We start from the raw sequence: 25,859 nt of genomic DNA, 5'->3' as shown, positions 1-25,859 counted from the left end.
TTGACATTGATCCATGTGATGCAGGTTGAAATGAAAGTTCTGTAATCTACATACTAAAATGAAGTTCTGAAGTGAAACAGCTGCAAAGCCCAAGAAATTTGCAGATGCCCTTGAGTTTCTCTCTGAAGCTTCAGTTGAAGCTTGCCAGGTTTTGCTCCAGCAGGTTTCATAAGGTCTGTCACAAACAATAGAAGCACACACCTTGACAGCTGGAAGGGATCAATCTTAACCTCCATCTATTTAAAGTCCCTCATGTTAGAGAGGAGAAAAATGCATCCTAAAAAAAACAAAACAAAACAAAACAAAAAACTATAATCTCGAAAGGCACATTTTCTATTTTTATCCTTTTATTTAAAAAGTTTAATTCAACATTAGCAATATTTATATCCTACTGACAAGGATTCCAAAATTTGTTGTGATTCTTTCATCCACCAGGCTACAAAAATAGAGGGGAAAACTATTTTTTCTCCTGGAGGGACTGAGAAAATGCAGAACAAAACATTGGATAAGACTTAAGGACCTGGATCTGATTCACCAGTTTACATATTAGTAAAACATACCACCTTATTTACTGTATATAATTACAAACTCAATTATGAAATATAATAATAACACAACATTATGGAGGACTACATGTTCAAGCAGTAGAACAATTGGATTTAAGAAGGTAGTTTATTTTGGGGGGGTGTAGGCTAGAGGTGTGGGGAGAGAGGAGGAAATGACTCACCAGGGACAGAGCAGGAAACAGAACAGGTAGATCCAATGAAATACACTGCCAAGGGGAGCAGCAGGTGAGACAGGAGAGGCTGCTGTGTCATGTAGGCTAGCCTCTGGCTGGGGATCGAACTCCGTATTGGCTGGTGTTCACTTGATAGCGCTGAGACTTAATCCCTTATGATACCAGGGAGGCCCGAAAAAGGTAGTTTAAAAATTCACTGTCTTATTCCATATACCTCCTTCCTGTGTATTTTGGAAACATTCATTTACTGTATAAACAAAGTTGTAATTTTTAAAATGTACTATTACATACTATTACCTAGTGAATAAAACACAGTTAAGGAAATAGTGGAAAGATTATATTTCTGCTATTTCTACACAATAGCCCAAAACTCCAGTGAGAAAAGGCTGGTGAGTCTGTGGTCATGAATGTCTAAATGTCTCCATGATGTCACTGTTTTTACAAAGTTAGAGAAATTGGACCACTGTCTTTGACCTCATCTCAGCTTCTGGGTTTGCTATCTGGCAGACAAATAGTCTAAGTCATTGAGAGCTTTACTATGGTTTTTTAGAACTGTTCTTTATGGAGGGAATTGGCTTTAATTTAAATATGGTTGTTAGGCTTAGAGTGAGGCACATCTTACAAGTGTTACAGGACTCTCCAAAGTCCAATATGCTTTATGAACAGTTGATGAGGGGAACAGTTACAAAACAATGAAATTATTTTTATTTCAGAAAGAAAATAAAATATATGAGTCAATGCATACACACATATAGCTATGCACCAAAGAGCAGTATAACACAGAGGTAAAAAGCATGAGTTTTCCGGTCAAACAGGCCTGGGTTCTACATGTGGCTCCTGTACTTAATCTCCACTCTTACTAGACCCACACAATGATATTCAGTTAACTGAGGAGACCTAAAAATATGGTACAGGCTTCAAATGCTTAAATAGTATCTTTATTAACTCATACTCATTCCCATGTACTTTGAGCCATACCTGTGACTCTTCATGATCTGCTGACCAACAAAACTGAGATCCCTCAATGTTTCTCCACCAACACTGGGAACTGGAGCTCTCTATTGGGGTACAAATTTATAAATTTAGCAATTATAGGGCCTAGCTCTTCCACACCACTATGTAAACATTCAACAAGCCCTGCCTGTCCAATGCCTATTTACTCTGTCACAAGAACACACACATCTCAAACACTAGCTGATTTCAGTCTTATGAGAGTTCTGGCTCGATCTCTACTCCACAAATCCTTACATTTAAACACATATCTTTTGACCACTAGAGTCTCTTTCTCTTGGGTCCTCAAAGTCCCTTCTTTCTCAAAGTATCTGCTAAAGGCAAATGATCAAATTTCAACATCTCTGGTATCCAGACTAATGAGGCTTTATTCTAGACTGAAAATATCCGTTACTAATTAGATCTTGAACATTTACATATTTAACATAAAGTTAATGCTATTATGCAAGAAGCTTCACTGTATAAATCTCTATTTTGTAACATTAATACGTTTCTTAAAAGTATATTGTTGCATAACTTAGAAAAGGTAAAATAAAAGATAAACACACAGTTAAAAAGGACCACAGGGTTTCAGACTTTTCAATTAGAAAAAGGTCTTTCTTCTATAACATCAAGATTGTTTGTAGTGAATATCGAATTAAAATGGTGGGTACTCCTACTTTGCAATTCATTAAACCTCATGACAGACAGAGGAGGTTCTGTTCAGTCATAGCTAAGTATTTACCCTGCAATATAGAAATATTGTAATCATTGTCAAGTACTTTCCTAGACCTGTTTTCTGCAATTAAAACCATTGTCTAGTTCTTGGGCTGATCCATTCAATGAATCCATTGAAATTGCTAATTTCAGTGTTTTGTAGAGTCCCCTAAAAGGGAGTTTGGAAAGAAGGGTACCTAGAAGGTATGCAGTGATGATTTCAAAATTCTGGACTTGAGGTGAGTGTAACAGCAAGAAAATTGAAAATCAGAACAAGTATGGCTGGTGAGCCTGCATGCAACTGTTAGGCTGTGCATAGACCCTTGTTTCCTGATTCTTTCACTCTTCACTGTTCCCCATGGCTTTCTGCAAAGTCCTTTTGTTCTTGGTAAACTATGCTTATAAAGTGACTGATGCTGACACTGAGAATGGATTCAGGTTCTGCTAATTGTAAATGCTTTGACAGTAAGAGCCTGCTTTCCTTAGAAAGAGTAATTAATAATTGTAGTGGTATGTTGGAACTAAATGGGAGGCAGTTTTAACAAATAATGTAAAAAGTTAATTGAGACTGACTGAATAAAATTTGTGCCTTACGTTGAATGGGCCCTAAAATGCAATTACTTCTGGGTGAAGATAACCTGCTTGTATCTTAATCTCTCTATTTAGGTTCCTTCCACTCATAGTATTTAAGAGAATGCCATCATTCTATGATGACCTGAAGCTGCTCTTTAAAGTCAAAGTTCTTTCTTAACTAGAAGGAGAATTATATGTTAAGGATATGAACTCCTTGGGGCCCTCCTGGTGGCACAAAGGGTTAAGTAACAGCACTATGAAGCTATGGGCAGCCACAGCATTACAAGCCTGCTAGCTCACTGGCTGGCCAGAGAGACCTCTCCTGTCCAGCTCTCTGCTCCCCTCAGCAGTGTGTTTCAGTCATTCTGCCTGTTCTGTTTTCCACTCTGTCTCTGGTGAATCCTTTCGCCCCCCCCCCCACCCGCCCGCGCACCTCTGGCCCATAACCCAGCTCTTATATGCATAAATAAATGTTAAAAAAAAATGATATGTACTCCTTAATGGTTATATATATAATATATATATATATATATTTCCCCATGTACAGAGTGGGAAAACAAACCTTAAAAATGTCACAAACACAGGGCCTCCCCGGTGGCGCAGTGGTTGAGCGCTGGGTTGCAAAGCTGCCCGCGGCCTCTGCGGCGCCAGTTCCATCCCCGGCTGCTCCCCAGCTACCAGAGGAGGGTCCCACATGGCGCGCAGACCTCTCCTGCCGCCCGCTGCTCCCCTCAGCAGTGTACTTCGGTCCTTCTGCCTGCTCTGCTCCCCGCTCTGGCTCTGGTGAATTCTCTCACCCTCCCGCGCTTCTGACTGTACCCAGTGCATGTATAAACAAAACAAACAAACAAACAAATAAATAAAACATGCCTCTATTTAAAAAAAAAAAAAAAATGTCACAAACACAATCAAAAGTCAAACTATAAGCTTGAGGGAAACCATTCTAACATATAAGGGGATTACATCCTTCAGATACAAAACTTTGTTCTAAATCATTAAAAGTGATACATTTTCCCAAGCGAAATGGGCAATGAATAGGAAAGCCACTGGGTTAGTTGACTTAAATCTTAGTAGTTGAATTAAAAGGTCAAAAATTTAAGAAAAATGTTCAGTATTACCAATACACCAAAAAATGCAAATTTTGTTGTATCAGTTTAAAAAAAAAAACCTGCGTTTAAAAGAAAGTTTAATACTAGGCTTGTTCACCTATTGGGAAAGGTACACTGATGGTGAAGTTTGCAATGGCACAAACTTTTTTGAGAACAATCTGAAAATATATATATTTGTATATGTGTATGTGTGTGCAAATGTATGTATACTGTATACATATATAAAATGTAAAATAATTATACCCTTTGGTTCGGAATACATTTTACAGACACATTTCACAAATATGACCTAAAAAGCTATCAGAAATGTGCACAAAGATTTACAAAGGTATTTGATAAACTTTTGCTTGTAATAGGAAAATTTGAAAATAACCAAAGTCAAAATTAAGTTATAGGATATTTATTAAAATAACATTACTGAATATATAAAAATTAAAAGCATTACTGAATATATAAAATTAACATTACTGAATATATAAAAATTAACATTACTGAATGTATAAAAATTAAAAAACATATTCTCAAGGAATATTTACACATGTGGGAAACTTCCCATATATTAAGTAGAAAGGTATGTTATAAAATAGTAGGTCCCTATATATATTCATTCACATTTATATAATTTATATACATATTAACTATATATGTATGTATATACATATATAATGTTTTCCTATCTAATACATAGAAAACAGATTGGATAAACATCCAAATATAAACAATAAATATCTCATGGTGGTATCATTACAGAACATTTTCCTGTCGTTATTCTTTTCTGTATTTAAAGAATTTTCTATAATAACCATATTAATGACCCAGTGGTTTTCCCCCAAGGGTCCTTTAGAATTAAGCTATTCCACTTATGTAACTCAACAATTACCAGTGCTCAGAGTCAGGTAAAAGGACAGACTTGCTCAAAAGTGGAACATTCAGAGTAGTCTCTAGTGAAACAAAGGATGTAGTGGACAGGTTACTAATGCCTAATATTTGTTTTTTAAAGATTTATTTATTTATGTATACAAGGGCTGGGATACAGGCCAGAGATGGGGGTGTGGTGAAAAGATTCACCGGAGACAGTGGGGAACAGAACAGGAGGATTGACTGAAATACACTGCTGCAGGGAGCAGCAGGCAAGTCAGGAGAGGTCTGCTGTACCATTTGGGTTGCTCCCTGGCCAGCCAGGGATCGAACTTGTGCTGCAGAGGCTGCGGATTGCTTCATAGGGCGGTGCTTAACCCCTTGTGCCACCAGGGAGGCCCTAATGCCTAATATTTAGCCTCAATGTTTCCTACTTTCTCCACATCCCTCCTTCAGGTATACTCTAGTTATGGTTTATCCATAACTTAATATCACTGTAGTGGCACAGCACTGCCTTTGGGTACCCAGGAGAGGTCAGTGGGGACTTCTGATGTCTGCCATCTGGAATCAATTACACCATAGCACCTATGGGTTATAATCTATAAAATATCATTCCCTTTTCTATGGCTCAGCCTGATACTGGAGTGTATGCCTTTTCAAATATGAGATGGGTTAAGTTAATGACGAATATTCTAAGTCAAATAAATCTTCATTTGCCAGTTTACTAATTTCCTTTCATTTGGAAGCCATAGTCTACCTTTAAATTTCCCTGGAAAACACTTAATTCCTATATTGCACAATCAAAGCTCTAATTCAGCACTAAAGATTGTTATTTTTAAATGGAATATAAAATGGAAACCCTGATCCTTTATGTATTAAAAGATCGCTTGTGAATCTTTGTGATTTGATGGGGCTAATACTTCATCCCTTACTATACTCACTTTGTATTTTTAAATGTCTCTATAGTGTTTGATTGCTACTTGAAATCTACATTAATGTTGTGGGAAAATGGGGAAATTGGATATTTAAAAAAATCAAAATCATTAGTGAAAAATGTTAGTTGAAAAAGCAACTTTAAACATTTTAATATCAAATATTGCATTTTGTCAGCAAAATGCAACTATATTTTCAAAATTTCCATTTTTACTCTTTAACACATGCACACACACATTTTCTCCCTGACCTTACCACATCTTCATTTGCTCAAATATACTTTTTTTTAAAGGAGTGTCTGTTATGTTTGTTCAATGTAAAAAGCACCTAGGATAATTTTAATTAGTTTGTTATATTTGAAATTTTCTGACTTCTATTATAAACAAACATTATATCATTATATAATAATAATATAATTATTATTATAGTTGGTAATGAACATTTTCAGGTAAAGGACTTAAATGAGAGCTGTCCAATAGAACTTTCTGTGATGGCCACTCTATAGCTCTTAGGTATACAGCTATTGAGCACTTGAAATACAGCTAATGAGCCAGAAGAACTGAATTTTTACTTTATTCAATATTTTTTAATTTAAATAGCCACAAGAGATTAGTAGCTACCATGTTAGACAACACAGACTTAGACATAAATAACTAACCAAAATTCATAAAGAAGTGAAACAGAGCTAGAAGTGAGATCAGAAGTAGGGTCTAGGGTCTCACTATACTCTTGCATACTGTCTCCTTTGTGGATCACGTGCAACATTTGTGAGTAGGAAAGTATACTAGTAGGTTAACAAATATGACAAACAGGTCTCCTCATATCTGTTTCACATTTAAGGCATATTTTCTGTTGTTTAGTTAAATATTGTTTAGGTAAATGTACAAGATAGAATTACTCTTAGTTAACTAGTAAACGGAAATACTATCACCGTCCCCATAAATGGCTGTTTCTCAGTACTCATTTTTATGTGCAAGAGGTTAAGGAAACAAGAGCTCCAATTAAAAAAAAAATTTTTCAAGATATATTTAGCACATTGTAAAGGATATATATGACTGAAAAACAATTGTTTGCATTTCTCCATCTGTCTTGATCTCCTTTTTTTAAAAAGATTTATTTATTTATTTATACAAGAACCAGGGTACAGGTCAGATGCGCAGGAGGGTGAGAGGATTCACCAGAGACAGAGCGGGAACACAACAGGCAGACAGATGAAATATACTGCTGAGGGGAGCAGCAGCCACGACAGGAGAAGTCTGCTGCATCATGTAGGACCCTCGCCGGCTGGCCAGGATTGAACCAGCGCTGCAAAGGCTGTGGACAGCTTCACAGCACTGCACTCAACTGCCTGTGCTACCAGGGGAGGCCCTGTCTTGATTCTCCTTGACCTCACTAATCACCCCTAACCCTTTCCTCTTGAGCCACTACTAAAATGTAGATGTTACCTTGGTTCTGCCTTTGGTCTGTTTATATCGCTTCTATGCTTTCTTATTTCTGCCCTCTCTCTCATGGTTTCAATTGTGTTCTTTATGCAGATAACTAAATTACAGATCTTCATATGGAAAAGTCTCCCCCTATCCCTTTTCTTTTTGGTCAAATATAGTAAGTTCTCACTTAATGTTGTACAACTTTAAATGAAAGGATGTGTAATGAAATCAATTTTACCATAGACTGATATAAGCAAGAGATAAGTTCCTGCAGCATATTTCTGGTGACAAAGGCATCATGAAACTTCTAGAAAAGGCCCAAAACATATTTCTAATATTAAATAATAATTTGTAGTCAATCATTCATTTTCCAACTTGCTTATTCCAGTTCAGGTTGGCGGTGGCTTAAGGTGGGACAGGAAGCTGGACATGAAGACATTTCATGGCAGGGTCATGCACACACACACACACTCAGACTGGGACAATTTTAACATGCCAATGAATTTAACATGCACATCTTTGGGATGTGGGAGGAAACCAAGAATATCCAGAGAAAATTCACGCAAACATGGGGAGAATGTGCAAACTCCACAGAGACATGGCCCTAGTCTAGAGCCAGCCTTTTACCCCTCTCATCTAGATTATAACAAAATGATGTTCTTCAGGGGCTTTCTATATATAATATAGAAACAACTTCTATAAGCAACTTATCACATAATTTTTGGAAATTTTTCCTAATTAAGAATATTTCTAATTACTGTTTCACCTGAAAAGTAAATAATAGAAAATTTCATTTTCTGTAAGTTCAATGTTCTTACTTCTTTTATGGGAATTAGAAAAGTTGCAAATAATCAGTAATTTAAATAGTAATTATAATTTAAAGTTTTTCATCTAGTACTTTGGATGAATACATCCAAAATCATTAAATCACAGAACGTCATATTTTTAAGAGCAGTTTCTACTATTGTGTTTTTAATCACAAATATAGGAAGGCCAATGTTAACAGAAGTCTTTTAAAACTAGTTTCTATGGAGAAATGAGTTTCCAAGGTGGAACTTAGAATCCTTGACTCATATCTCTGCTGCTTAGCAAGAAAGGAACCAATTACTTCCCTGCCATCTCAGTGACAAGTAACCCTTCCTCAACCACACCCTGGAAAAGGGGACATTGGGAATCCCTGCTTTTTCCTCAGTACCAAAAAAAAAAAAAAAAAAAAAATTCTAAGAAGATGATTCCTATGCAATTCCAGTTTTCCATGTCAGGAGGCTTTTGTGGTTTGAAACTAGACGACAAAAAGGTAAAAATATTCTTCTATCTTGGATTCCTGAGTTGGGACATATAAGTCTTACCTAGCAAGAGAGGTACACATTCCTTTAATTCTATGTTAACAACAAATGTGGACTAGAAAGAAACAGATACTACTTTTAAATGGCTTTAATTGATTCTCCTTTTTTAAAAAAAAGATTTATTTTATTTATTTATGCATACAAGAGCTGGGGTACAGGTCAGAGCTATGGGGGTGGGGGCAGTAAGAGCATTCTCCAGAGACAGAGTGGGGAGCAGAACAGGTGAATTGACTGAAATACACTGCTGAGGGGAGCAGCAGGTGAGACAGGAGAGGTCTTGTGCCATGTAGGTTAGCTCCCTGATTGGGGATTGAACTAGGTGCTGCAGTGGCTGTGGATAGCTTCATAGTGCTGAGATTTAACCCCTTGCGACACCAGGAAGGCCCTAATTAATTCTCCTTTTTAACTGATACTGTCTTCCTATGTATAGATAGTACATAAAATTAGACATGGTTTCTTGTTGACATTAATCAATATAACCAATAAATAAGAGTGGTTATTTGGGGGCACTATTGCACTGGAACACATTAAACAATTTTATTTCATTTGCTATCCTTAATTATCTATAAATAAATGGCAGTGATCAGATGTTTAAGAATAAGGCAAGTTTTCTGAATATCATAATGATCTTGAAGGTCTACACATGACATCTGTGACAATTCAACTTCTTAGAGATAATCGAAGAGATATTGAAGGCTGAGGTTGTCTGTGTCTAAATATGACTATAAACATTAATCTTCCTACTTTGCAGGTTTATCAGTATCTCTGGGTTCTTTGTTTTTCTTATCATTAGAAAGTAAAATTTTGAGGATTTCACCTCCAATCTGTTTTAAGTTGTCTGCCACATCTTTAGGCTTTTCTGACTTGGACTTTCAGCTTCAACTGGGTGCTTCCACTGGAATATGTATCATCAGCAACCAAACTTAGAGTTGTAAAAGTCAAATTGATCTGTTTTCACTCCATAATCAAACTTCTCCTAATTTTCCTATTTCTTTTTATGGGATCACTGTTTTCTGTCATCCCAACTCAAACTGGTCAGTCACCCTCTATTTCTCCCTGATCATGTTCCCTCCATCCACTAAGTCACACTGTTAATTCATTTTGGATTCAAGTTGTTCATATCTACCTTTTCCTTTCCTCCGATGTTGATATTTCTCACTACCACATGCTTAGCTGTCCCCTCTTTTTATAATTGGTATCTCTGTCTTCAGTCTCTCTCTCTCTCTCTCTATCTGGCATAATACTCCCCAACAATCATCTTTTGGCTGCTAAGTTTTCTAGGAAAAATAGTCCCACTTATTAGATATGTCCTTTGCCTTTTCACTTATCTAGATTCTTAAAGGCACATTTGCATTTAGTAGACTATTTGATACTTGTTCTCTTATGCCTAGCTTTCTACCAAAACTTAATGGAAAAAGAGAGAAAAACAACTTATACTCTCTTTTGGGTAGAGGGAAAACTTTCATTTTTTGGTATTAAAGGTGCATTTTGGATTTACCTCTTTCAATGTATTCACAGTAAATTAATTAGTGTTAGAGATGCAGCCTGCTACATGTCTGCTACATAAAGCTGAGAAAATGGGAGTGCAAACTAGGAGATTCAAAAGATGAAAAGGAACAAGAGGACTGGCTTTGCATCTTGTTTTGGTCAGTTAGAGACTAAGCAATCTCTCAACAGTGCCTAGCTTTAAATTTCTGATTTCGGGTCACAAAAGATATCTGTTGAATAACTGTAGTTTAAAATGGCCCAAATCATGACAAAATAATGGGTTACTCTAAGTCTACTGCATCCCATATAGCTCAAATTCCTTTTTAGTATTTAATTCTGTCAGAATGATGACTTGATTTCCACTGACCATGCTTGAGGGAGAGGGAGCAATTTTTATATAGTGCTTTAAAAAAGCATTCTTAATTTATGATGAAAACGAATAAAAATTAGTCTATTGTTTTCCTTACTCCTACTGACACAAAGTAATTTTTAAAAAGGGGGGAGGGGGAGAGACCCAGGATACATTACTGAGCCTCTGTTAGGAAAGATCTGTTTATCATAGGGAAAGATAACTACCACAACAATGAAAAACACGCTCAGGTAAGGAGCTTTTTAAAAATAAAAACTGCTTTTAAAAGCAGTTTTATGACTTCTTATAAAACTACTCAAAGAATTTGTCAGTAAGTTGTTTCTGACTACTTAAAACATTCACACACATACACAACACGATTATCAATACACGAAAAGGAATAAATGGTTAAAATAGTTCTTTTCTCTTTCAACCCCTCTGAACATAACTTTCACCCTTAAGTAATTTTAGGGCCCATTTCCCATTATATCTGAATTTTTTGGGACTGGCAATTACCACCAAAGTGGATACAGTCCTACAAAGGGTTAAGTGGGCAACGTGCCTTTGAGTGTTTATCAAAAACAAACACTGCAGCACTGTTAAGCCTAGAGCAGAGCTGGGTAGGAAGGAGCCCTTCTCCTCTGCTGTCCTGGGCAGCTCCCGCCTCCATCTGCCTGCAGCTTTGGCTTTTCCTGTCTTTTCAACCCGGCTCCTGGCTCTGCCAACTCTCGCTCGAGTGTGGGTCTGCGATGCTGCACCGGATGACCACAGTCTAGATGCGTTGGGTAATTCTGTGGTGGATCCAAGTATCCTGAGGCAGATACTTGTCTCCAAACACAAACTTTAGCCCGAAGGCTTGCATCTTCTTCTACCTTTTTGGTGTGGGTCTGGGTGGCACTGACACCTTAAGTCCGCTCAGCGGCTTCTCCTCCCCCACGAGGCTCTCACTCCGGGGACCCGTCCCCCTCGCCCCCAGCTCGCGCACCTCTCGCATTTCCTCCCTCCCAGGGTACCCTCGCATTTCCTCCTTCCCTCCCGGGCCTGCCTTCCCCCGCCCGCCTCCAGCCACATGACAGGAAGGGCTCCGCCACGCGACGTCACTGGCGCCCGCGCCCCCGCCCCCGCCCTCCCCCCGCGCGGCACGCAAGGGGCGGTAGTCTGAGCCGCGAACGTGGTCCGCGCGCTCCACGCTCCCCAACCAGGGCTCGCCAGAGCGCCCGGCGGCCGCGGCGGAGCCCGCGCGCAGGTGCCCGGATGTGCGGCGCTCGCGGAAGCCCCGCCCCCTCCGCCGGCTCCTCGCGCGCCCCCGCCCTCCGCCCCGCGCGCCGCTGCGCTCCGCTTTCCCCTCCCTCTCCCGCCCTCCCCCTTTTTCGTGCCTTGAGGTTGCGGGTCAGTGCGAGCCACTGCAGTGAGTCCGTCACGGCTCCGGCGCGAGCGTGAGGCTGCAGCCCCGAGCCGCCCGGTCCCCTTTCCCCCGCGTCTCCCCCTCTCTGTCGCTCTCCCTTCTCGTCGCCTCCTCCCGCTCTCGCTGCCGCTGAATCTCGACCTTAATTTCTCTCCTCGCCCCCACCCCCGCCGGCTCCCGTGCGCCCAGTCACCCGGCCGGCGCGGGCTCCGCGGCGCCGCCTCCCCTCCCCCAGCCCGAACCCCTTCCCTCGCGGGCGTCCCGAGGGCCGCAGCCGCCCCAGCCGAGCGCAGCTGGGCCGCCGCCGCCGCTTCCTGCGGGAGCCCGTCAGCGCCGACACACTCCTCCGCCGACCTCGCCGCCGACCGCCGAGCAAAATGGTGAGACCTTCGCTTCCCCTGCGTCCCATCCCTCCTCCGCCCGCCGCTGGCGGGGCCGAGCCCCGACGCCCCCGGCCGGCTTCCCCCGCCGGAAAATGCGAGAGACCCGGGTCCGGCTGGTGCCGCCGGGGGCCGGGGAGATTCGAAGGCGGCGGGCGGGGGCGGCTGGCCGGCTGCTTGACAGGACCGCGGGGCCCCTGCGCCCGCCCCCGGGCCGCGGCGGGGCGCCCCCCCGCCCCCTCCCCCCACCCCCTCCCCGGGCCGCGGGGATTCCGCCTCTGCCGGGGCCCCTCTCCCCGGGCGCCGACTGGGTGCTGTCTCCGCGCATTACTTCTCTCCGGACCCTCCTCCACGTGGAGCCCCTTTTCACCCCCAGACTCACTCTCAAGTTCGGGGGTATTCCGGAATGCCGCGGGAGAAGGTGTAGCAAATGGGTCTTTACATAAGACCCACTTTCCAGAGCAGCTCTTGTCTCCCACTCGCACTCCCCGCTCGAGCTATGAGGCTTGGCAGGAATCCTGCCACTTACTTCCCCCTCTCCTGCTAGTGTTTATTCCGCTGCTGTTTGCAACCTTGTGGGGTTTCTTTGCTGCTTTTCGCTCAGCCCTGGCGAACCGGAAAGGTCCAAGGTGTATCTTCTTGAAAACACAGAGTAGCTCGGTCTTGGATAAGTGGGCGTCCTTGTGTCTTAATGCTTCCTCACTACCTAGGATCTTTCGTTTTCTTTGTTATCTTCGCTGAGTCTCTCTCTTGTGGTTGTTTTTGAATCATGGCGATTTAAATTTGTCTTTTCTTACCCTCACATTTAATCCCTAGGTAGAAAGCGCTGCTGTAGTGTTTCAGACTGACGCTAGGGGTGTGTCTCCCGCCTCTGTCACCAAAGCCAAGAAATCAACGACGCCCTTTTAGCCTGTTACCTTACCGGTTCTCGCTCTCCGGGGTAGTTTCCTCTTTGTAATCAAGAATTGTATACAGACTAGAAAAAAAAGTTCCTAGTGCTGGTTTATAGATCAGATATTCGAACTTTGACTCTGTTGTTAACAAAGTCTTTAAAACAGTTGACACAAGATATTTAGGCTGATGTTGAGTAATTGCTTGTGCCTTTTAGTTGTATTTCACTCTGTAGATGTTAATTTACAATATAGTGGTGGCTTAATGAAGAGAAGTTCTGTTCATTGCAACTTAAGATCAGTTTGGTGTAGTTGTGAGAGAAGAAAATGAAATTAGAGTAGTCTGGTGCCAGCTTTTATTTAACGTACAGAACAAATGGATTAAGTGCACTTACTAATATACACTTAAGATGCAGACTAGGAACCGACTTAATAAATTATTGGTGATTTTGGTAGAGGAAGTTTTGACCTGCCAGTTTGGGAGGTGCTCAGACAAGTTTGGCCCTCAAAGTCACAAAACCTAGGCTTTTCCAGACTGTTACAGAAAACAATTTAGTCATTCATCGTGCAATCTCTTTATTGGCATAGTCTTTTGGAGTTCTTAAAGTACTTTAATACAACTTCCCTGTACATGTATTTTATTCGAAGGTCAGAATTTGAAGATCTTTGTCTATTGCAGTGAATACTTTTATAAACAATGTATTTTGCGTCAATGATCCTCAAAATTTTGCTTGCATATTATTTCTGTGTTATATGGTATATGTGATTTCCAAGTAGTTCGACTCCTTCCCCGGGCCCCACCACACCCCACCCCATGATGCATCCCCTCACCAGGTTTTTTTTTGAACAGCAGGCTAAATTGGGGAAATCCCTTTTTAGCTCTTCTATTTACCTTTCTAGTACTTGGTCTTTATCGTTCAAAAATATTTTAAGGTTTACCAGAAGGTATAGTTTTCTTCCAGTCAATATTTCTCTTTTTTTTCTAGTTTCCTTTTAGGTATATGATTTTTAGCTCTTTTTTAACTAATTGAGCAACAGTGAAAATTTTTACTACCTTTGAAAATCTTTATGAGAACTCCTAGATAGCATGAGCATATTTACATTTTTTGCCAAAAGATTTTAATTTATGACTAGTTCAAGTAAGAGGGAAGTGAAAATTTTGTATGATTGGATAGAGCCTAGCAAGAATCTTTTGTGACAGTAATTTTAGTTGCTACTTTAAAAGTAGTTTCTTATTTTTCTGAGTGTTGAGCATCCAGGTAGGATTAAGCTCATGTATATATACACAAAAATCTGAGTACTCAGCTCCTAAGAATTTTCCCTGACCCACTAGTGATCACTTCTCTATGATAAACTAAATAGATGTTTATTAAAATAAATAAAAGTCTTTACAAGTTTTTCAGGTAGACAGGAATAGTTTTACATAGAGTATTTCATTGTTACCGACACAGAAAGGAAAGGAAGAATGAAATCAAATAGAAGAAGGTTTAGGTTGATTGAAAACTGTAATTTAGTAATTTTTTGAAGGAATAAATTTGTAGGGGTATTTTTAGAAACTTATTTAACTTTCCATGTATCAGAAATAGTTCTGTATGCCTAGTATAATTTAGAAACATGACCAGATATTTTTTATATCTGTTTTTGTTGGAATAGGTAATACAGATTTTGTTCTGTATATATGAACCTAGTACATATGTAGCTAACCTTTTAAATTTTGTTTCTTCGCACAATCTTAAATTTTATAAATGACCTTTTTATGTTTGTATTTTTAACCTTTTTTTATTAAAATTATCTCCATCATCTGTAATTAGAACCTAAAACACACTTATTGCTGTCTACAACGACTATACTTAGAATTGTATACACATCATATTACAGATAAGTTCTGAGACAAATAAAGATTGCTTTAAAAAAAAAGGCAAGCAACCTCTCATGGTCAGCAGAATTAAAAGTCACATTAGTCACTAGGAGAAAATTAATAAAGGTTTGGAGTCCAAGGTAAAGAAGCTGACTAAGGGTTAGCAGTAAGAGGGACAGACAAGTATGAGAGGATCAGGCATCTGTCATAGGTAGTAGGGCAAGTGAGAGTACAAGGCAGTATAAGGAAGTCAGCAGGGGCCAAGAGGATTAAGTGAGTCAGACAGACTGTGGGCCCAGAAGTCCAGGCAAGCACAGAGATTCATTCATATCAACAAATACTTGTAAATGTTGTCTGCTGTTCACTGGTTACAGTGCTCAGTTATGGAGACTATTAAAATGATTAAGGCAGTTTTCCTGACTTCACTTAAGTGGAGAACACAAGAGAAATGCCAGTGGGTGTGTAAACCATTAGCCTGAATTTTCATGGAATAACATAACACAAAGCATGACAGAAATTGAGGAATAAGCAAGATCAAATCTCATCTTGAATTAGGGAATGTTTTATGAAGGTGACAGTTGAACTGGGTCTAAAAAGATTGTCTAAAAAGATTATAGTAGGTAGAATTAGAGGCAAATAGGAGAAAAGACTTTTTTTTTTTAAATGTCTAGGATAGGGAGAGACATATATTTGGAGTATTGATACTTGAAACATGTTTCCTGGACTAGCGTCATAAGCATCTTCTGGGAACTCATTAGATCCCACCTTGGACCCACTGAATCCTAAACTCTAGGGATGGGACCAACAGTCTAGATTTTATGTCTTCCAGGTAATTTTCATGAATGCTAAATTTTGAAAACAACTCTTCAGGGAATAGTAAGGGATGCATTTGAATTTTGATTGAGCATCTGTTAATGTACCTAGCACTGACAGTACAAATATGACTTAATTGTGGATCTTTAATCATGTGTGGGTAAACATGATCTTTAATCATGTGGGATAAACAAGACGGTTCTGCAGTATGATAATGTGCTGTTAACAGACTAAACATGGGAATGTGTAAGAGCACATGGCAGAGGAAAGACTTAATCCAAACTGCGGTGGGATGGAGCAGGGAGATGAATGTCATTCAAAGAAAGCTTACTGGAAGAGATATGCCCCAGCTGAATCTTCAAAGGATGAGTATTTAGTTTGTGGGAAAGGTGCTCTAGGTAGAGAAATTCAGGGTTAAAGTCATGAAGGCATGGGATCCAAGCCAGTTCAGTGTGGCTGGAAGGACAGGGTAGAAGGGAAAAAAAGAGGATGGGTTGAGTGTTGGGCAGATTGTTGCAACTCATAAAGGAGCTTTTTACATATCATATGAATTAGTTAACATTTTTCTTAAAGCTGGTGGGAAGCTATTATTTCCTTTTTTTAATAAAGATTTATTTATTTTATACAAGAACTAGGGTGCAAGCCAGATGTACAGGAGGGTGAGAGGATTCACCAGAGACAGAGCAGGGAACAGAACAGGCAGACCAACGAAATACACTGCTGAGGGGAACAGTGGGCGCGACAGGAGAGGTCTGGACGGGAGAGGTCTGCCACAGGATGTGGGACCCTTGTGGGCCGGCCAGGATCGAACCGGCGCTGCAGAGGCTGCAGACAGCTTCACAGCACGGCGCTCAACTACCTGCACCACCAGGAGGTTCTGTTTCTAAGCAAGAGGATTACTTCTCATTAAGTTTTTTAAAGGGATCTATCTGATAGAGTATGTGGATAATAAAAAACAGGACAGATGAATTTAGATGGGGAGATTATTGCAGTAATTCATGTGAGAAACAATGACTTGAAACAATGTATTAATAGTGCAGGTGGAAGGGAGGAACCAGGTATGAGAAACATTTAGGGGGTAGAGCATAGTACGTGGTGACTATTGAATTATAGAGACAAAAGGGACTAAATTCTGCCATTGCTTCTCTTTGGGTGACTGATAGATGATGGTGTTATCTATTCAGTAGATATTTATTGAGCACTTACTTGGGTAAGATTTGGCTCTAGAAATACATGGAAATGGTTACTGCATCCTCAAGAAACTTCCAGTTTGCTGAGGATGACTGTTGTTTCATCTCCAGTTTTATCATTTCATATCCAGTCTTAATGCTAGAAATGCTGTGTTGCATAATTCTGTCAGTAGAATACAGTGCTGTGAACTAACAGTGCTTTCTGCATAGATATCATGGACATACCAGAAAGAACTTGGTAGCCTGGTAGAAAGAGGCAGCATATATTTGAGCAGTGATTCTTAAAAATGTGGATTCTGAGTTAGCATCAGTGTCTTCAGAGATGTTTTCAGAAATGAACATTTTCTGCCTAGAAGATATAGAAGGAGATTTGGGGGATGATGATGACTTTTGTACATGTTGAATTTAATCATGTATTGACTAGATAGATATTGTCAGTAGGTAATTGACTAGCTATATCTGAACTCAGAAGGGACATTTTGTAGTAACAGTTTGATTGTTGTCCGGCTGGAGCTAGAAAGGATTATGCTCAGTGAAATAAGTCAAAAGGAAAAAGAAAAATACCAGATAGTTTCACTCATAGAAGGAACATAGGAAAACAGAACAAAGGGTCAAAAAGCCCCTCAAAATTGCAGGCAAACTGTAGATCCAAGGCATGGGGGTGGAGGGGAAGAGCACAAGGGACTATAGTGATGGTTCACAGGGTGATGTGGTGGGAGATTTATTGAACAAAAATGAATAACAATGTAAGAAAAATAAAAAAATTTGATTGTTTTCTTGGTATTTTTATTAGGTAATAGTTGATACCATGAGACTGGATGAAATCTTGTAAAGAGGAAATATGAGGAGAGGGCAAACTCTAAAATATTCTGCATTTAAGAGTCATGTAGAGGATGAGGAACCTGTGAAGGTTGTCTGAGGATAAGCCAAAGAGATAGTTGCAAAAATAGTCTTATTGCTGTAGGGTAGGGAGAGGGGCACCCCAGAGCCCCCAAACCTGCCTGCTCTAAATAGGTTCTGCCATCTGCCGCATCAACACAAAACATATGAGACTTCAATGAAAAGGAACCTTAATGCAATTAGTAAACAGTACAGAAAGGCAAAGAATATAGTTCCTAAATCAAGCACCCAAAGTTACCCATCCCCTCATGGGTAAAAGTCCACCCAAACAGGACTGGCCCAGAGCAAGGCCCGAAAGCCTGCCAGAAGTCTAAAGCACCTTTCAGTGTGGACCCACAGAAAAGGATCAGAAACAACCAGACAAGTCTGGAAGGAAAAGAGCAAAATCAAAATCAAGACAAAAGCTGCCATTGTTATCCTCCCCATGGGTCTCTCACCCACATCTCTTTCAACCAGTCCACGACCAAAAGGCAAGCGCAGTTTCTTCACATGTCTCTCTGCTCCATGTGCCTCTTCCAGGTCTCCTTCTGCATCTCCATCCTGCTTCCTTCCTTCCTCATTCTGTTCTTCAGCTTCTTATTCTTCCTGCTCAGCTCCACCCTCCTTTGGGTGGGGCAGGAAACCTGGAACCTCCCCCCTTCCTGGGGACCACCCTATTACTTTATCAGATTGGAAGGCATTGGTAGTGTGTAGATATTGAAGGAGTCTAGAGAGTTCTGGTGATTTTGGCAACAGTACACAAACATTTTTTAATGGTAGCAAGGAAAGCCAGGATGCAATGGGCTGAGGAATGAGTGGGTGGCAAGACATTGAGTAGAAACTGTTCTTTAAAGGTTTGATTAGAAGAGAATATGAATGCTAGAGAATTTAGGTTTGAGGATGAATTTATTTTGGGGTTAAGAGAACAAGTCAGAAAAGAGGGAGCAGTAGTTGAAAATTTAAAGGGAAAAGATGGAATTACTAATATTGATAGTTTGAGGCCCACGAGGAGTATAGGAAGCAAAATGATTTTTCAGACTGGAAGGGTTTTCTTATTCATTTATATGAGAGGGAAGGATATGAAGATGAAAACTATTAAAGAGGTTTTGTAAGAGTTAAGATTGTAAAGGAAGTCCTATGTTAAGTTGTAACGATCTTAACTATTAAACCTCAGTTTGGTTCCATTGGGGAATCATTGATTACTGTGGACATAAGATGTTGGGTGATTGGAAGGAGAGGAATTTCTAGGTAGGGATACTGCTTTGTGATATTATGGGTGTGAAGTTACAAGGATTTGAAAGTGAAAAGAACTGGAGACATTTTAAAGATAAAGTTGAAAGGAAACTGATTGGTTATGAACAGTCATAAAGAATGAACTGCCCTGGTGACTGGAGACAAAGACACATTATTAACAACGGTAGGAATTCAGACTGGTTGAAAGAAGTGGCAGAAGAAAGTGAGCTTGATTTTAGTGAATTTGATGAGTTTGAGACATTATAATAAGATTAACAAAGAAATTGGGTAATATATTTGGAAAAGAAGTTAGGGTTATACTTGAATGTTTAATAGTTGAAGAGGAAAGGTTAGAAGAATTAAGAAGAAACTAATGGAATTGGTCATTAGAAAAATGTTGATAATTTTAAAAGAGTAACTTCAATGAGGTCCTAGGTAGTGAGAATAAAATTGCAAAGGAATGTATATTGTGAGGATGCAGAGACTTTGTCTTTTCATTGTTATATTCCAAATACTTAGTATATAAAATACACTATTAAGTAGTATTCAAAAAAGGAATGTGTACATAATTAAGTGGGATATAGGAGTGAGACATTGGAGACTATGTCAGTTCCTTTTTTGATATATTTATGAAAAAAATGACAGTAGTTCTATGGTTTACAGTTAAGTTTAGTTCTTTTTAGGGTAGAGCTATGGCATACTTTAGAATTAGAAATCAGGAAACAGAACTGTAAGAAAGAGCATGATAAATGGAATGAGCCCTGGAAATGGTGGACAGAAGAGGAATAAAAGGAAAGAGGGCCATCAAAAGAGGGTAAAAAAATCTGGGTGAGAAGAGTAGGTTTTAATTTTTGTTTTTTGTTTTTTTTTTTTTTAAATTATTTTTTAAAGATTTATTTATTTATACATACAAGAATTGGGATCCAGGCCAGAGTTGTGGGAGGTGAGAAGATTTACCAGAGACAGAGTGGAGTACAGAACAGGCGGATTGACTGAAATACACTACTACGGGGAGCAGTGGGCTAGTCAGGAGAGGTCTGCTATGCCGTGTGGGTAGCTCCCTGGCCGGGGGATTGAACTCTTGCAGCAGTGGCTGCGGACAACTTCATAGGTTGTGTCTTAATCCCTTGTGCCACCAGGGAGGCTGTTTTATTTTTTTTTTTTAAGAATTAATTTTTATTTATGCATACAAGAATGGGGGTGTAGGCCAGAGGTGCAGGGAATGAGAGCATTCACCTGAGAGAGAGTGTTGAGCAGAACATGTGGAGCCACTGAAATATACTGCTGAGGAGCATGCAAAACTGGAGAGGTCTGCTGCACCATGTAGGTTAGCTCCCTGAACGCAGGCTGCAGTGGCTGCCAATAGCTTGATAGTGCTGAGACTTTACCTCTTGTGCTACCAGGGAGGCCCCTGTTTTAATATGTTTTAGTAATGGAGTTCAGGGCCTCCCTGGTGGCGCAGGGGTTAAGTCTCAGAGTTGTCAAGCTATCACCAGCCAAATGGGGCATGATTTCAGTCCCCAGCCTGGTTGCTAACCCACATATGGCACTGCAGACCTGTCCTGTCCTGCCCTGCTGCTCTCCCAGCAATGTGTTTCAGTGGATCCACCTGTTCTGCTCCCCTCCCTGGTGAATCCTCTCAAGTGCCCCCCCACCTCTGGCCTACACCCCAGTTCTTATAAGCATAAATGAATGGAATAAATCTTAAAAAAAAAATTAAATTCATATGAGGTGGCCTAAATCATTTCAGTAACTGACTAGATAGTTGGAGGCAAGGTTTACTGAATTTGAGATTGAAACTGAAATGAATAGGAGAGGATCATATTGATTTTAGGCAGTTAACAGAGTATTAAGTAATTATTAAATAATAAGTGGAATCAGGAGAGGACAACATTGTGTTAATGAGCTAGGAAATGAATCTAAGAAACAGAAGTTTTAACGAGCATAATGCCCTATTAATCTTCGCTTTAGTCAACTTCTGATCAAGTTACTTAGGTGTAAAATGAAACAAACTCATTTAAAAGAATTCTTTTCTGAGTTCAGGTTTTATGTAAATGGAACATCTAGTTGTAGATTGATTTTTCTCAAAATTTTATTTTAAAGTTCTAAGGACACTATTAATATATTTGTTTAAAAACTCAAACCATACGGAAATGTAGAAGATGGAAATTAAGTCTTTCCTGATCTCCTCTCTACCTCCATTTCTCTGTGCTGGTCACTGTTCAATATCGTGTATATTCTTGGAGGGGGTTTTCATGTTAAAAATTGTTTTTTTAATCTATGCCAGTGTATGGGTTATTTAACTTACAATATTAAGTTTTTATTTAAGGGGTTATTAGGTTAGACATAAAGAGATTTTAGCCATGTTATTTTCTAGTTTGCTCAGTATAGTCAGTTTTATTCCAAGTTTTTAAACCATATTTTATTTATTTTTGGGGTTTTTTGTTTTATGTTTAACATAAGTTTATGGGAATTGTGGAAAACATTACAAAGCATTGAAACTATTGAAATCGATATGCAGCATTGAATTTTACATGATGTGTTCTAAAGATCTCAGAAGTTTGTATTATGTGTCACGTGTGAATATTCTTAGAGTGCTGAAAATGAAAGTTGTGTTGAGACAGATTGGCAGAGTACCCTGGGCATTTCTAGGACTGCATGGGTCTCCTCACAAGAGAGATTGATCCTGAGCCTTCCTTAGTGGTCATAAAGGTTTCAAGAGAGGATACCACCTCTCTGGAGAGGGTGATGTGATCCTGGAGCATTGTGATAAGATTTGGGAGTCATGTGACTGGATCCTTGGAAATTAAGGGTATTCCTACCTCTCACTCCCCACTAGAAAGGTCATGGCACCCAGTTATTTCTACTCTTGGGCCTGTGGTATATTAATGGGCCTGCTGACCCTGACTTTATGGTCATGTATGTTTACATTCCTGAAAGAAATAGGATCTAGTGTGGGCAACTGAAAGTGGCCTCACTCCATCTCGATAGACAGGTCCTGCTCTCACAGGAGCAATCCTCTGATAGCTTCGTCCTTGTTAATTTTGAATATGTTAGTATTAAAATTAGGAAAAGTACTGCACTTTGTGTGAGTGGAAATTGCTGTAATTTCATTGATGATTAAAATTTACCTTTATATTGATTGTAATTATCTATTTAGGAACCATTATACTAGATAGAATTTTAATGACTCCCCCATTAGACTTAGTCATTGCTTTATATCTAAGTCACTGAACCAGTGGGGGTGAAGAGAAGAATTCACTTAAAAAATATTTATGGTACAACATTGCACTTAAGCATTTCTAGGCACCTAGTAATTAATTATCAATTCAGTTTAAAAATGGTGCTCCCAAAAGTCAGATAAATGTGCCAGTATCATTAAACACTAGTAAAAGAGGTAGCGTCCCCGTGTCCCTGTGGCTTCAGTAGAACTTGTAACTAACTCTAGGACTGTATTTCCTTGCCAACTCAAATGCAGTTGGAAACTGAACCTATGAAAACATAAAAATAGTTTAACCATATTTTAAATGTAAATATTGACTCAAAAACAATACAGCATAATTTTTCTGATCATCTAGCAACTTCATAATGATTGAGGTTGATACCTTAACAAGGTTCTGAACTATGACAGTGTTTTTATGAAATTATCCTTAGGAAAAATAATTATCCCACTAGAATGTTTTTTATGTTTTTTTTTAGCATTAACTATTGATACATGGATAACAATTTCTTATAAAAGAGAAAACAGTCTCCAAAATGTAGTGGATAAAGCATCTGTTTTATTTCAGGTTTGCAAGGTGAAACTGAATTTTTTTTCTCATTTGAACACTTCCTAGACCAATCTTTTCATCAATACTCCACGTCTCTCTCTTCCTAAAATTCCTGTACTTCTGTTGTAGTCAAGAGTTCTTAGTATAATTATAACTAATGTGTAGACTTGGCACAGAAATAAAATTTTGAAATGAAATGTGACTAATAGATGTTTTTGGATTTGTCTTTGACATAGTTTTTACTATAAAATACTACTTTTTACATACTATTATTTACATTAAAAATAAGACATTTGAGTATTTCTATATGAAAACCTTTAAAATTTAGCACTGATAATTCAGTGTCATAGGTTCTCATAAGTTTCTTCATGAGAGTTTTGTTAGTTAGTTAAAACCCTCGTATGTATCATCAGAAGGGCCGCTTAGATAACTCTATGGCTATCCAAAACATTTCTGTAAATGAGATGTTTCTTTGACTTGTTTTTTTCTGGTAACATGATTAAATTCATCCATCCTTTAGCCAGGTGTATTTTTTAAGCAATACATTGAGTACCTATTTTTATTTGTATAGTATAATTAGGTATGCTTTTTAAAACCTAGGTATAAGAAAGAGAAGCATAGCAACCTATTAAAAGGGTTAAATTTTGAGCCTCCCTGGTGGCTTAAGGGGTTGAGCGTCAGCACTATGAAGCAATCCCCAGCTACTGCAGCACAAGTTCGATCCCTAGCCAACGATGTGACCCACATGGTGCAGCAGACCTCTCCTGTCTCGCCCGCTGCTCCCCTCAGCAGTGTATTTCAGTCAGTCCACCTGTTCTGCTTTCCGCTCTGTCTCTGGTGGATCCCTCAACCCCCGCCCCCCTGCACCTCTGGGCTACACCCCAGCTTTTGTATGCATAAATAAATAAATCTTTAAGAAAAGGATTAAATCTTTACCTTTGCCTTATTAGAACAACTGATGCTTTTATTATTAATCTGTCTAGTTTTAGGGATGGTTCCTTTATATTTTCCTAAGTGTGATACCAAAAGCAGTTTCCTATTATAGGCATCATCTGGTATTATTTGCTTGTAAGATAACTTTTAATAAAAATTGGCATGCTAGGAAAAACAAATACTAATAGATAATAAGGGAAATCTGTGACTTTGTGCATATTGCAGCTATTTTCCTAACAAGTAGAATTTCATTAATTACAACTAACTCATAATAATAATCTTTCTCAGAGTTTATGAACATGCCAGATATACTTCAACTCTACTTGGCTGTTACTCTGTCTTTATCTTTGCCATCATACTTCTTCTTCACTCTTACCTCTATTTGCTTATAGTCTTGTTTTTCATTCTATCACAAAATCTAGATTTCTGATGTCTATTTCAGTAGCCACTAGCTACATGTGGCTGCTTAAATTTTTATTAAAATTAAATAAAACTATAAATGCATTTCTTTATTCACAATAGCTTCCTTACAAGTGCTCAGTGGCTGCTTGTGGCTAGCGATTGCTGTATTAGTGCAGATAGAGAAAATTTTCCCTTGCTGCAGAAATGTCTGTTAGATAGCACTGGTTTAGAATAATTATGCATATCTGTATTTCACTGATGCTTTTGTCATCAGTAATCTTCTAATTACAGTATGAGATTTGGAGTTGTAAAGATTAGATTTTAGATTTCTTACTCTTCCATTGATCAGTTTGTTACCTTGAAAAAATACTATAAATTCTAGATCTGATTTATTTAGTACATGAGTAAAGTAGGATAACAGAGCATCAAGATTTATTTATTTTATTTTTGCATAGAAGAACTGGGGTGTAGGCCAGAGGTTGGGGTACAGAGGTGTGAGGATTCACCAGAGATAGAGTGGGGAGCAGAACAGGTGGATTTACTGAAATACACTGCTAAGGAGAGCAGCAGGCAAGACAGGAGAGGTCTGCTGAGCCCCATATGTGGGTTAGCTCCCTGGCTGGGAATTGAACTCAGGCCATAGATGTAATAGCACTGAGATTTAACCCCTAAGCCACCAGGAAGGCCCCAACACTGATGACAATACTGATGACAGTATTGTCTGGAAATCCAGTAAATACTCATTAAGTATATTTGGGTCTTCATTTTTCTCTAATCTCTTTGTAGTATTGGAGTTTTTGAGAACTCTTGTAATTCTCTCTTCTTTTGGCATCTGTAATACTTATTGCTAATTATTTTCTCCCCTCTCTGATCATTTTATTTGTTGCTAGCCTCTCAACTGGGTTTGGTCTAAGGCCCTCTTAAATATGATTGTATCACTTTCCCATTTAAGATCTCATATGTTATAGAGACTAAAATCTTTCAAGCAGTCCTTAGACTCTGTAGGTTTATTGTTTACTTCAGCTTCTTTCACTGTTTCTGCTTTCTTTCTATATTCTAGCCACTTGGCCTTATTTTATTTGGTATTATATGCTATGCTTATTTTTCCAGCTGTTAATTCTGTCAGATCCTTTTGTGTATGCTGTTTATAATGCTTCAGACGTCCCTCAAATAAGTGATTGAGCCCTCTACTCCCATACCAGACTATGTTACACTCTTTTAGTACTTTTTATGTGTTCTTTGTAGCACAGAATTTCTTAGTTCTGTAGGTGTTTGGTAGCTTTCTGTCCTCCCATGATTTAATATGAGCTTTGTGAATGTGAGCATCATCATGACTGGTTTGTTCTTCACTTTTATATATACCCCTGCTGCCAGCATATAACAGTACATATTATAGAAATTCAGTAAATATTTTTGAAAGTGAATTGAGTGAATGCTTGAATTATTTTTTCTTAAAGTTTCATTATCTTCTATGTACTGATTTATATTTTTAGCCCCATATTTATCTAAATAAGGATGTGTTCAAGAAACCTCAGACTCCATATAACTACATTCGTATTTGTAATCTTCGTTTCGGT

General features: G+C 39.0%; 1 protein-coding gene across 2 annotated transcripts in view; it reads left to right on the top strand.

Moving 5' to 3' along the window:
* The first annotated feature begins 8,436 nt into the window (after window positions 1-8,436).
* PPP3R1 (protein phosphatase 3 regulatory subunit B, alpha) overlaps window positions 8,437-25,859 on the top strand; it is a 66,330-nt gene continuing 48,907 nt past the window's right edge. Inside the window, exon 1 of one of the 2 annotated variants that reach the window (XM_037527515.2) lies at window positions 8,437-8,643. In XM_037527515.2, the coding sequence (XP_037383412.1) occupies window positions 8,575-8,643 (69 nt within the window). In that variant the 5' untranslated portion in view covers window positions 8,437-8,574. Of the gene's footprint in view, window positions 8,644-11,900; window positions 12,315-25,859 lie in introns of those variants that run through there. The other variant, XM_037527516.2, reaches the window with a different exon arrangement.

The sequence above is a fragment of the Talpa occidentalis genome, unplaced genomic scaffold, assembly GCF_014898055.3.
Source record: "Talpa occidentalis isolate TD23 unplaced genomic scaffold, MPIMG_talOcc4v2.1 talOcc4.5, whole genome shotgun sequence".
Lineage (NCBI taxonomy): Eukaryota > Metazoa > Chordata > Mammalia > Eulipotyphla > Talpidae > Talpa > Talpa occidentalis.
This window is presented reverse-complemented; position numbering and strand designations above follow the sequence as displayed.